This window comes from Mizuhopecten yessoensis, unplaced genomic scaffold (assembly GCF_002113885.1).
Source record: "Mizuhopecten yessoensis strain PY_sf001 unplaced genomic scaffold, ASM211388v2 scaffold7521, whole genome shotgun sequence".
Classification (NCBI taxonomy): Eukaryota; Metazoa; Mollusca; class Bivalvia; order Pectinida; family Pectinidae; genus Mizuhopecten; species Mizuhopecten yessoensis.
The window spans coordinates 181,331-193,697 of NW_018407089.1; the positions used below are offsets into that span (position 1 = coordinate 181,331).

At 34.7% G+C, this 12,367-nt stretch overlaps 1 protein-coding gene across 4 annotated transcripts in view; it reads right to left on the reverse strand.

Moving 5' to 3' along the window:
• LOC110453822 overlaps positions 1–12,367 on the reverse strand; it is a 52,751-nt gene that overhangs the window by 14,670 nt on the left and 25,714 nt on the right. The window contains exons 1-2 of one of the 4 annotated variants that reach the window (XM_021502992.1): positions 9,194–9,206; positions 4,667–5,019 (exon numbers count right to left, since the gene is read on the reverse strand). In XM_021502992.1, coding sequence (XP_021358667.1) covers positions 4,667–4,823 — 157 coding nt within the window. In that variant the 5' untranslated portion in view covers positions 4,824–5,019; positions 9,194–9,206. The other 3 variants (XM_021502990.1, XM_021502994.1, XM_021502991.1) reach the window with 3 other exon arrangements.

Below are 12,367 nucleotides of genomic sequence, written 5' to 3' on the forward strand. Positions count from 1 at the left end.
TTTCTCACAATTTATCATGACATTTTTGTCAGGCAGAGTACGACACTACCTCTAAAAGTTGCAAATTCTGCCAATTCAATTTCACCTCAATAATCTGGTTTGAAGTTAAGAATATGTAATTAAGAACCTTGCAATTATTGAGATTTGAAGAGTTAAATCATCCGTTAAATAAACATGCCTGTTCAAACCCAAGAAACAACACACATTTGGGGAGTCGAAAAGACACTCTGGAGGGTCTACTGAAAACCTGTAACAAGTATTTTACTAGGTCTATTTCAGTGACAACTCTTCAGTTGATTGTGTGATGGTCTAATGCTTGATATACATGCTTTTATGCAAACAAATATATCGGTATATCGTGTTTTATTGGGATAACATACAAGACCTTAAACTGTGAATATGTCTAGTCGGATAGTCTAGTTAAATGATTGACATGATGCTGCATGTCCGTCAAAACTGGAAATAAGATTTTTAAATAGGCCTGGTTGAAGAGTAAGCACAAGAAAGTTCATTCCTGAGATTTTGAAATTTCCGAGAAGGGTTAAATGATGGACATCACAGTTCTAGAGTATTTTCTCTAGTAACAGCATATTAAATCGCCTCCAGCTTTGTTGTAGGGTAACAGATGTAATAGACATCACGGTTATTGAGGTCATATGTCTTCGCCACAATTTAGTTACTGAAAACGTACATGTATTAGCGGTTATTTTATTTTAGCTGTTTTCGCCGCTTTCAATATTGTGTTTTCATAACGACTGCGCCAAAGGAAGTTCCTAAATATTGTTTTTCTTTACATATTTTGTTGATGCGCTAATTTATCAAAGTGCTAAATCTGTTACAATTTGATAAAGCGCTAAAATCTGAGTAGGCTTGAATAAAATATGATGCTAAAATAAGATGTGTTTACAGTATGAGTGACAAAAGGAATACTTTATTGCACCATCTCTCTGTCAAAACAATGACATTCCATCTGGTCACATTGTACTGACAACGAGGTAACCAGACTCCTCACCGACTCCCATTTAAAGCAGAACTTTAAACTTTAATCACTTTAGTTTATCTCGGTCATGAGACTGAAACCATGACCTTCCCCGCCTACATATTTCGTCCGGTAGTTATATAAGAAAACAGGCCGTAAACTATACAGAAGTAATGTATCTTGTAACAGCGTCAGACAACAGAAACTAGCTGACCACCAATCTCATGTATATTGGTGCCTTACAATACATAGACGTTTCTAGACTGACTGAAGGGTCAGACAACAAGATACATGGGAGATAGGAAATGATAAATAGTAGATAGGCTACCATATTACATCAACATACAACGGTAACAACAAGGCGTAGCTGACCGGCCTGACACAGGTTATCGTTCACGGAGGTCGGGAGTCACTGTTGCATTGTGATACTGTCACATTATCGTGTGTACATATAAACAACAATGCGTAGCTCACTGGCTTGACACAGGTGTTCGTTCAAGGAGGTCGGGAGTCACTGTTGCATTGTGATACAGTCACATTATCGTGTGTACATAGAGCGAACAATGGACAACGGCATCTCAAACTTTAATCATATCTTGCATCACTTAATACTGACAAGAAAAGTTGTATCGAGATGTAATGGGATGGCATGTAACGGTTTGTGTATAACGTAATGGTATGCGGTAGACACTTAAAATGGTGTTTTTGACTTACTGTTGGAAGTAAAGAAATATTCGTTGGTGATGAAAGTAAGAAAATGGTTATTGTGAATAGAAGTAAGGACATTGGGGGAAGGGGATGGAACTAGGGAAGTGTTTTGGTAGAAGGGTTAAGCTTTATAAAGGTTAGGTAAGTAGTTTTTGAAACCAGCCAAACTGGTGAATATTATTGAAGTCTTTAACTTCCTTTAATTTTATGACTGGACATTAGAAATATACTTGGCGTAAATGACGGGGTTGTATTATAAGCGAGATATGATTAAGTGTTGGAGTGTGGGTGCAGGGAGTAAACAAGGTTTGAAGGTAATAAAGAATGAATGGGTAGGATAATTTTGTTAATGGGTACGAGTTGGGTAGGCGTGTGTTATTTTGTCAGGTTTAGTGTAAGCAAATTGTATCGCATAGTTAACGCCTTTTGACTAGACAATTTTGATGTGTATAATGACCAGGTAGAGACAGATAAACAATGGTAGACTGGGTTTTATGTTCTATTTTGAGGTTGAAATGCTTTGTTGTAAACGAAGTCATGCAAGTAAATAGTGGGACTAGTCAAAAGAATGAAAGTTATTTGAATAAATGTATGCATACGTATCATATCATCATCAGACAGCTTGTAAATGTGGTGGAGACATGCTAAAAGACAAGAGATTTTTCATTATCAGAAAATAAATAAGTATCGGATATGTGTTAGTGCCACAAGAACACGTGTAAATATCAGGGGACCGTGTCATTATTAGAAAATATATGAAAATATACCAGGATATATGTGTCAATGTCAGGAACTGGTGTCAATATAAGAAGATATGTGTGAATGTCTTTAAATGTTTCATTATCAAAAGACATATCAACATCACAGATTTGGTATTATTATGGTCTTGTCCCAACATCAGTTATTAAACACGTGTCAATATCAGAATTAAGATGTCAATGTACCTCTGTTAGGATCAGAGGAACATGTCTTTACAGAAGACGTGTCTAGGATCAGAGGAACATGTCTTTACAGAAGACGTGTATAGGATCAGAGGAACGTGTCTTTACAGAAGACGTGTCTAGGATCAGAGGAACGTGTCTTTACAGAAGACGTGTCTAGGATCAGAGGAACGTGTCTTTTCAGAAGACGTGTCTAGGATCAGAGGAACGTGTCTTTACAGAAGACGTGTCAAGGATCAGAGAAACGTGTCTTTACAGAAGACGTGTCTAGGATCAGAGGAACGTGTCTTTTCAGAAGACGTGTCAATATCGGGGAAACTTGTTATTAAAAGATATATGACAATATCACAGGATACGTGTCAATGTCAACAAGAACTGGTGTAAATATATAGGTTTGTGCCCGAAATGTTTAATTGATCAGAATACGTTATCACAGGAGACATGGTAGTATCAGTGACTGGTGCCAACATTAAAAACACGTGTCAATATTAGAAAACATTTTTTTAAAAGACGTGTCAATATCATGGGTAACGTGTCATGATTAGAAGGCGTGGGTCAATATCACAGGTCAATATGTGTCAACATCAGGTGTCAATATCAGGTGTCAATATCAGGTGTCAACATCAGGTGTCAATATCAGGTGTCAACATCAGGTGTCAATATCAGGTGTCAACATCAGGTGTCAATATCAGAAAACAAGGTTGTGTGTCAAAATAAACGATGGTACAGACGTGTCAATATCACAGAATGTGTGTCAACATTAAAAGACAGGGTCATGTGTCAATATAATTGACATGTGACGGCACGAGAAGACAGCTGTCAATATCAATATCACAAGTGATGTAGCAATATTTGGAAACCTGTATCAATGATACAGAAAATGTACAGCAAGAGAAGACAGTTGTCAATATCACAAGTGATGTAGCAATGAAACATGTATCAATTAAACAGAAAATGTCAATATATTATTGGACTAGTATTAATATTTAATGGCGTTTGTCAATATCAAAAAGGCACGTGTCAACATATTAATATCAAAAAGACACAGAATAATATTATGTGTCAATGTCATGAACTTGTGTCAAGTTTAAATAAAAGTTTCATTATCAACACACTTGTCAATATCATAGGAGACGTGGTTTCATCGGCGACTTGTGCCAACATCAGTAACACGTGTAAATCATCAGAATACAGGAGACATCTTTTCAGCAGACGTGTCAATATCAGAACACAAGGTCATATGTCAATATAAATGACAGGTGACGGCAAGAGAAGACAGTTGTCAATATCAGAAGACGGGTCAATATCACAAGTGATATAGCAATACTAGAAATATGTATCAATAATACAGAAAATGTCAATATAATTGGACCAGTGTAAATATTAAAAGGCATCCGTCAGTATCAAGGTGACATGTGTCAATATCATTATCCATGTGTCAACATAATAATTTCAGAATACACGTGTCACTGCCAATAACAGGTGTCAATATCAGAAAGAATGTGCCAAAATGATATGTGTCAAGATATGAATATAAATATAAAAATAAGATATAAATATAAAAATAATATATAATTATAAAAATAAGACTCTTGTCAATATTACATGACAGTGTTGAATATTAGTAGACATGAGTCCGTATATTGGAGACATACAAAGCAGGTGTCCTGGTGCACTGGACTGCAGGTATACACATAAACAGACGTTGATGGTATAAAGGATGGCACAATTCTTGTGTCCTCACATTAAAATGGAGAATAGTAACCTGATCAAGTTTCATGAACGGTAAAAGTGTTTGGGTTCTTATTATTGTCATTGTAAAACATTTCACTAGATGCTTTGGAACCGTGATGCATTAAATTTCACCGTGTTTACATTCAAAATAGTTGGAGCAGAAGTTAATGTTCCTTAACAATAATGTCAAGCAACATATAACTTTTGTACTATATTACTACTGAAACATTACCGAGGTTTACTGCGAAACTGCTTAAATGTCTTTATATTAAGTGATGTTTGTATACAGGTACAAAACACTTACTTTTATCGCTCGGTTTGTTGTCCTCCGGAGCGACGACGTCAACATATTTCTGACCAGGAACGTCGCTTGTTGAATCCTCCTTGTCTTCACCTGACTCAACATCTGGTTTATCAGGACTGTAAAACGTCATTTCGTTTCCCTCACACGACTCACTCATGACGTCACTACGATGTCTGACGTAGATGTCATACACTTTATCCTAGAAGAAGGCTGTGATGTCGCAAAACATGTTTGCTACGTGTTATAACGTCGATCAGGTACGTTACATCCTGGTGATTCGTGAAGCTCCCGACGATTGATAAAGATGGAAGACCGTGTTCTATAGTAAACAATGCCCAGCTTTGCTTTCATACCTGAAATTAAACATAAAATGTTAAACGCATTAGGAAATATCTAGTTTTATTTTCCCGATTCCCTCTTTGAATAATTCAAATCTAACAAACACTGGCGTTCATGGTGCAAACATGACTCATTAACAATTGGCCATAGAATAAAAATAACAAACGATCGATGGTGTACGAACAGTGTATAGTCTAAATAACTCAAAACACTTTCGAAACACTCAAGACAACATTTAACGTGACCCTGTTCTATTCAGGGTTATTTCAATTACACTTTTAATTCTGGTCATAGTCACAAAAGAACGTCAGCATGCAGATTCTGCCACGTAAAGTGTCATTATATGGCCATTGGTAAAGGATGCATGTCCATTCATTGGTGTCGGAATAGATACAGATGAAAGGACAAGACTTAAGTGTAGAAATATGATACGGTAGGGTTGAACTTCCTGGTACAGCATTACAATTACTGGGCAGTATAGAAGCGTTAAACGTCTGTGAAACGGTCGAAAATGTTTTGATAGAACACAAGACAAAAACACCTGGAAAATTCTTATTACAAGCTTGATTATTATAACGTACCTCTGTGTCACAAGAATAGCACTACTACCGTGTTCATGTTTGTTTCTTATAAAAAAGGTGCTGACTATAAATGTGTGTATCTCCCTTGATACATCAATAAGAGGGGAGTCTTTGTGCATATGAACTCGTACATGACCCTTTTGCGGCCCCCTGTGCTTTGATAGTTTTAAGTCTACGACTAAAATGTGGGCTGTTAAAATTAAATTGATCGTATGTGTGATCAATACGACAGTTTTAAAGAATTCAAGTCAGTCGATCGGTGGATTGTATGCCGTTCCTCCCTTTACAACACAATGGAGGCAGTGGTCTGGTTAGCCATCGCTTACAGAAGAATGGGTTTTTAAAACACACTACTGTATAGATGGCCGTGTGTTCTAAAGTTGTATATGGTTCAATATATGATCATTATAAAAACTTTTGGAAGCTTTACTGCATTCTTCAACTATGTATGATGAATGGTATTAGGTCATGTGTGTTTAATTAGTGTATCATGTTGGTTCTTAGATATGTGATTTTAGCATTATTTTGTTTTAAATTAGGATAATATTCTAATGAAATGTAAATATATCTTTGAAAATGTTTAGAATGTTGACTGCTTGATTCGCTTGTTCAAAGTTTCGTTAACCTAAACTTTAACGAGTGTTTATAAAGAAAGCTTTTAGGGCATTTTTCACTTACAAAGACGTCAGAAGAATCAAACTGATCATCTCATCGTAAGATGAGAAAAACCTTCAATATCTATGTAACATCATTTAGGACATAAACGGTTGTTAGGAGATGAAGTTTTATAAATCAAGTCGGGTGGCACAGTGAAAAGGCGGTTGCCTTCACCAGAGTGGCCTGGGCTCGATCCCCGATCAGATATGAGAAGGTATTCAGCCACTCTCATGGTCCGACCACGTATGATTTCCCAGGGTACTCCGGTTTCCTCCCACATTAAGACACTCTACACTCTAGGCCATCACGAGTGATTTATATAAGTTAGAAAACTTGTTTCACAATTGTTGTAGAATAAATAAATAAAGATTATATTTAATAGACACGCCTTCAACATTGTAAATTGTTCTAGAGAATGCGAACCTCGGGAGATATTGATAAAGTAATGTATGAATTAGTGAATTTATGTTGTCCTCCCAGTGCCTACGTCATTGCACAGTGTCTGTGGTTATACAAGGAAGTATAAAGTGTACATGTCTTTCCGTTTAAAACGGGAAAACCCATGATATTACAGAAAGTCCACGATAGTGTTCTTGTCCAATATCTCATATATTATAATCAGGTACACTAGTTACATGTATACATGTAGGTTATAATATATTTAACTGAAAAAAGTACACTCAACATTACTCTCTGAATAAATGTTAAATTATCTTGCCAAAGGAAACAAAGCTAACAAAACAGTGTCAATACGGTATAAAAATACAACATCTGTCACATTTAAATAATTTCGCTTTATCTGCCTGTCCGTTCTCATCATGCTATCTTACATTTACCTGTCCAAATTCTACCTGTAATATTTAACTGTCCATACCCTACTTGTAATAATTACCTGTCTATTCTCTGTTATATTTACCTGTCCACTCACTATCTGTTATATTTACCTGTCCACTCACTACCTGTTATATTTACCTGTCCATACTCTACCTGTTATATTTACCTGTCCAATCTGTACCTGTTATATTTACCTGTCCATTCTCTACCTGTTATATTTACCTGTCCACTCGCTACCTGTTATATTTACCTGTCCATACTCTACCTGTTATATTTACCTGTCCAATCTGTACCTTTTATATTTACCTGTCCATACTCTACCTGTTATATTTACCTATCCATACTCTACCTGTTATATTTACCTGTCCATACTCTACCTGTTATATTTACCTGTCCATTCTCTACCTGTTATATTTACCTGTCCATACTCTCCCTGTTATATTTCCCTGTCCAATCTGTACCTGTTATATTTACCTGTCCATTCTCTACCTGTTATATTTACCTATCCACTCACTATCTGTTATATTTACCTGTCCATTCTCTACCTGTTATATTTACCTGTCTATACTCTACCTGTTATATTTACCTGTCCATTCTCTACCTGTTATATTTACCTGTCCATTCTCTACCTGTTATATTTACCTGTCCATACTCTACCTGTTATATTTACCTGTCCACTCACTACCTGTTATATTTACCTGTCCATTCTCTACCTGTTATATTTACCTGTCCATTCTCTACCTGTTATATTTACCTGTCTTTTCTCTTCCTGTTTTATTTACCTGTCTTTTCTCTGTTATATTTACCTGTCTATTCTCTGTTATATTTACCTGTCCATTTTCTATATACAGTCTTGTACATGTTATCTTTTTCTGCCAATCCTCTGTTTAATATAACAAACCGCTCCCTACCTTAGATGAATGCCTGACCAACCTTTCCCTTACTTCATTTCCTGTATTATATGTTTACTTGTCAATACTCTACCATATATTGACCTGTCTATTGGACTCTACATGCGATATATATACCTAGCAATCCTCTGTTATACTTGTCTATATATGTTTACCTGTCCCACCTCTCCCTGCTGTACATACCTGTTAATGTCACATGGTATCAAACCCTGTACATGTCCACATTGTCCTCCACAGGTTAACACTGAGTATGAGTAACGTCCGCCTTGTGTATTTGTTGTTAAATCCTGCCAGTCCTTACTCCTGTATATGTCTAAAGTCATACACAACTACCTCCTGGGGAGTGTGTAGGGGAGCATTATACAGTCAGGGTACACTGACAACATACACAAGGACATCCAGCTCCTGTCTGTGTGAGCTATATGATATAATCTAAACACTGATAGCTGGGTCAGATCCTGGTCAGGTCCCTGTTACTGTGTGGAATGTTTACTGAATACGGGATGGTTCTTTAAATATATTCCACTCAACAGTTACACATTGCTATATATACATATATGGACATTCCCAAAAGTTCTTCCCATCTAGTACATTAATGATATATATATGTACATGTACAAGTGTTGTGTGGACAGTTGAGAGGTTCGACTTCAGTTACTGAACATGAACCCTTTGTAATACATCACAGGGATTCAATATGTACATGTATGTGGAACATTTGATATGATATAACAAAAACCTTTTAGTAAAGTTGATACCTGGTTTTCTCTACCTGAGAAAAAAAAAATGACCTAGGACGAAGAAATGGCTAACATAGTTTTATCATAAAATTATATCTTTTTCAATATCAAGGAATGTAAGTGTGTAAACTGCAATAAAAGAACACAACACACTGAAATCATTGACTTTTTTAACAAATTGCAATGCTTATCAATCTTATTTTAGAAACACCCAGTCAACCAACCTATTTTTTACCAATCTGTCGATATAATTTTGTATCGGGAATCACATGACACAGTTCCAGCCAATCAGGATCTGAGGTGTGAAAAATGACATTTTATAATAAATTGATACACATATATATATATATGTACAGCTATTTATTATGTACAGCTATATATATTTACCTGTCCCACCTGTAGTACATATACCTGTTAATGTCACACGGTATCAAACACGCTCTCCCCTTTATATGATGTATTTACCTCAATATGTACAATGTTTATGTGAGTATTAAACCTTAACCCTTTCACCCCTATGTAACTTAAGTAGACTTTTCCATGCATTGATATGGATGAGTCTATTATGGTCTACAGCTATTGGTGAAAGGGTTAAAACCATGAAGTATCTATTATTAAAGACAGATTATATTAACTAAGTCTATTCTGTCAACTTGTAAACAGTAAAATGTTGATAGGAAGTCTACAAAATTTGTATAATAATTAAGACTGTATATACAGACTTGATAAGCATTGGGAGAACCAGGAACTTCTACATAATTATAGATCTGAGATATGTTAATGATCCAAGTAATTAAAGGTCACATTCATCTATTACACATTGCTGATAAGTCACAGCACTGTGTTGTATCTTTGAACAAGATACTTTACATATATTTGAACAAGATACTTTACTCCGCTTGTTCCAGTCTACTTAGCTGTAAATGAGTACATCTTTGGGCAGTGCTAGAATTGTTGAATGCTAGCTGTGAGTGCCAAAATGGCAATGTTCTCGAAGTTCATGACGAAATCCCCTTCCAAGTGTTTCATAGGCTGCGACCAAGAACCGATGGTAGACCTAGGTCCATTGTGGGCAAGTTTTGTAACAGGAGGGATCGTGAGAAGGTTATAAATACAGTCCTTGGAAAATTGGCAGATAAAAAACAGTTCTCTGTGTATGAACAATTCCCCCCAGAGATCAACGAACGGAGAAAAGTTCTTTATCCAATGTTCAAGGAGGCCAAATGGCGAGGACAATCAGCATGTCTTAAGGAGGACAAATTATATATAAATGGTCAGCTTCAGCCATCCCCTCAACTTAGGGATGTAAAACAAGAGGTTCCACTAATCGTAATGAACTTTGTAATTCTACCCTAAAAGTCACATTTTTAAATGTTTGTGGTCTAAAGTCAAAATTGATTCTAACAACATTTGAGCAACTTATTGTTTCATTTGATTTACTAGTTTTTCTAGAGAGTAAAACTGACGAATTAGATGTTCTAAAGTTACCGGAAGGGTACTCATACTATATTTAACATCGATCTAACTGTAAAAGAATATCTGGTGGTATTGTTATAGTCAACAAGAAAAGTATTGAGCACTCATTAAATTTCCCAAAAATTAATTCTGAATATGTACAATGGGTAATACTGTCAAAATCACTGTTAAACCTTGATTATGATATACTTCTGGGTAATGTATATATCCCACCTGAGACTTCCAGTTCCAGGTACTCAACTGTTGATGGTTTTTCTGAGTTAGAGCGAGAAATGATTAATTTTTTGTAATGACAATACACAGGTAGCGTTAATTGGAGATTATAATTCTAAGACGCAACAGAGACCAGATTTTATTGAACCAGACAATAGCCTTGTTGATGTACTAAATATTGATGAAAATGAGTATTTATTTGATGTAATGTATGACTTCGAAAAATTAAATGTAATTAATATACCTCTAGTTAGGTAAAGTCAATGTACTTCGAGAGTGAATAATTTTGGAAACAAACTAATCGAGTTTTGTCAGCAAAACAATATTTATATTGCCAATGGTAGAATTGGAAAGGACCAGTATATAGGAATAACTACATGTAATAATTCATCATTGATAGATTATCTTTTGGTATCTTGAGAATTATTCCGTTGTATCAATGAATTTGAAGTTTCTGACTTCGATCCTGTGCTCTCGGATGTGCATTGTCGCATTGAGTTTACCATTTGTGGGTCATCGATAAATGGTAACAAAGTATACGATCTATCTAATGCAAACATAGTAAATGATTATTATAAAAATTGGAAAAATGAATTAAAAAAATATTTTGTAGATTATATTATTAATGAACACAATGAAAATAGGGATTCATTAAATAATGTATTAGATTGATTAGTTAATAAACCAACTGACCAAATCTCCCGAGCTGAAATAGATGATGTTATTCACAAAATTAGCCATATTTTTACATCTTCCGCTTCTAATATATTTGGTAAAAAACAAAAATGCATTAACAAGAATAGGAAAAGAAACAACAAACCACGGTATACTAAACAATGTGATAAGTTAAGGAAAGAATTCCATGTATCGAAAAAGGAATATAGCAGGGTTGAGAATGAAGTAAATAGGAAAAAGTTGAAGACAAAAAAAGTAAACAATATGAAAAAGAAATGAATAAATGTTTCAAAAAGTATCTTAACAGTATGGAAGATAACATAAGAAACTCGGTTAAACACGATCCAAAATATCTTTAGGAAATTTTAAATAAACTATCGGGTAACGATCAAACAAATAAAGTTGATCTAACAATACAGAAACTGTTTAGCTATTTTATAAACCTTAGGAGGAGGAAGACGAGATTTTAATTACTGATATACATGACAATGCAATATATCAAATATTAAATGACACAATAACTGAAGATGAAATTAAAGAAGCTGTATATAGATTAAAGAGTAATAAGGCTGGTGGTGTAGATGGAATTGTAAATGAACATATTAAACATACTCTACAAACATTTCTTCCAGTTTATTCGATTTTTTTTAATATTGTACTTAACACAGGTTTAGTCTGACAGATTGGACAGTAGGAATTATAAAACCTATCTACAAAAACAAAGGTGATAAACAGGATCTTGATAATTAGAGAGCAATCACATTAGTTTCATGTCTAGGCAAGTTATTTACATCTATATTTAATAATAGATTAACTGTATTAGCAGATGAAATTAATCTTATATCACAAGTACAAGCCGGGTTTAGAAAGGGGTATTCAACCACTACATATTCTTATCTCTATATAAACAAAAACAAAAACAAAAAGCCGGTTTATGGATAAAAATGCAATCCTTTTCACTAACAGGAAAAGTTTTCAAAGTAATACATAATTTATATGAAAACACAAAATCTTGTGTTCATAATGGAAATGATATATCTGAATTTTTTATGTGCAGTGTTGGTTTAAAACAGGGCGAAAAATGTGTTACCATTTTTGTTTTCTATATTTCTAAACGATTTAGAAGAGTATCTTCAACAAAATAATGTACGTATCATGTTTGCAAGAAATTGACAGTTTATGTGAAAATAACCTTGGTATGTATGTGAAATTATTTGTTATTTTATATGCAGATGATACTGTGTTGATGTCAGAATCACCTGAAGGTTTGCAGAA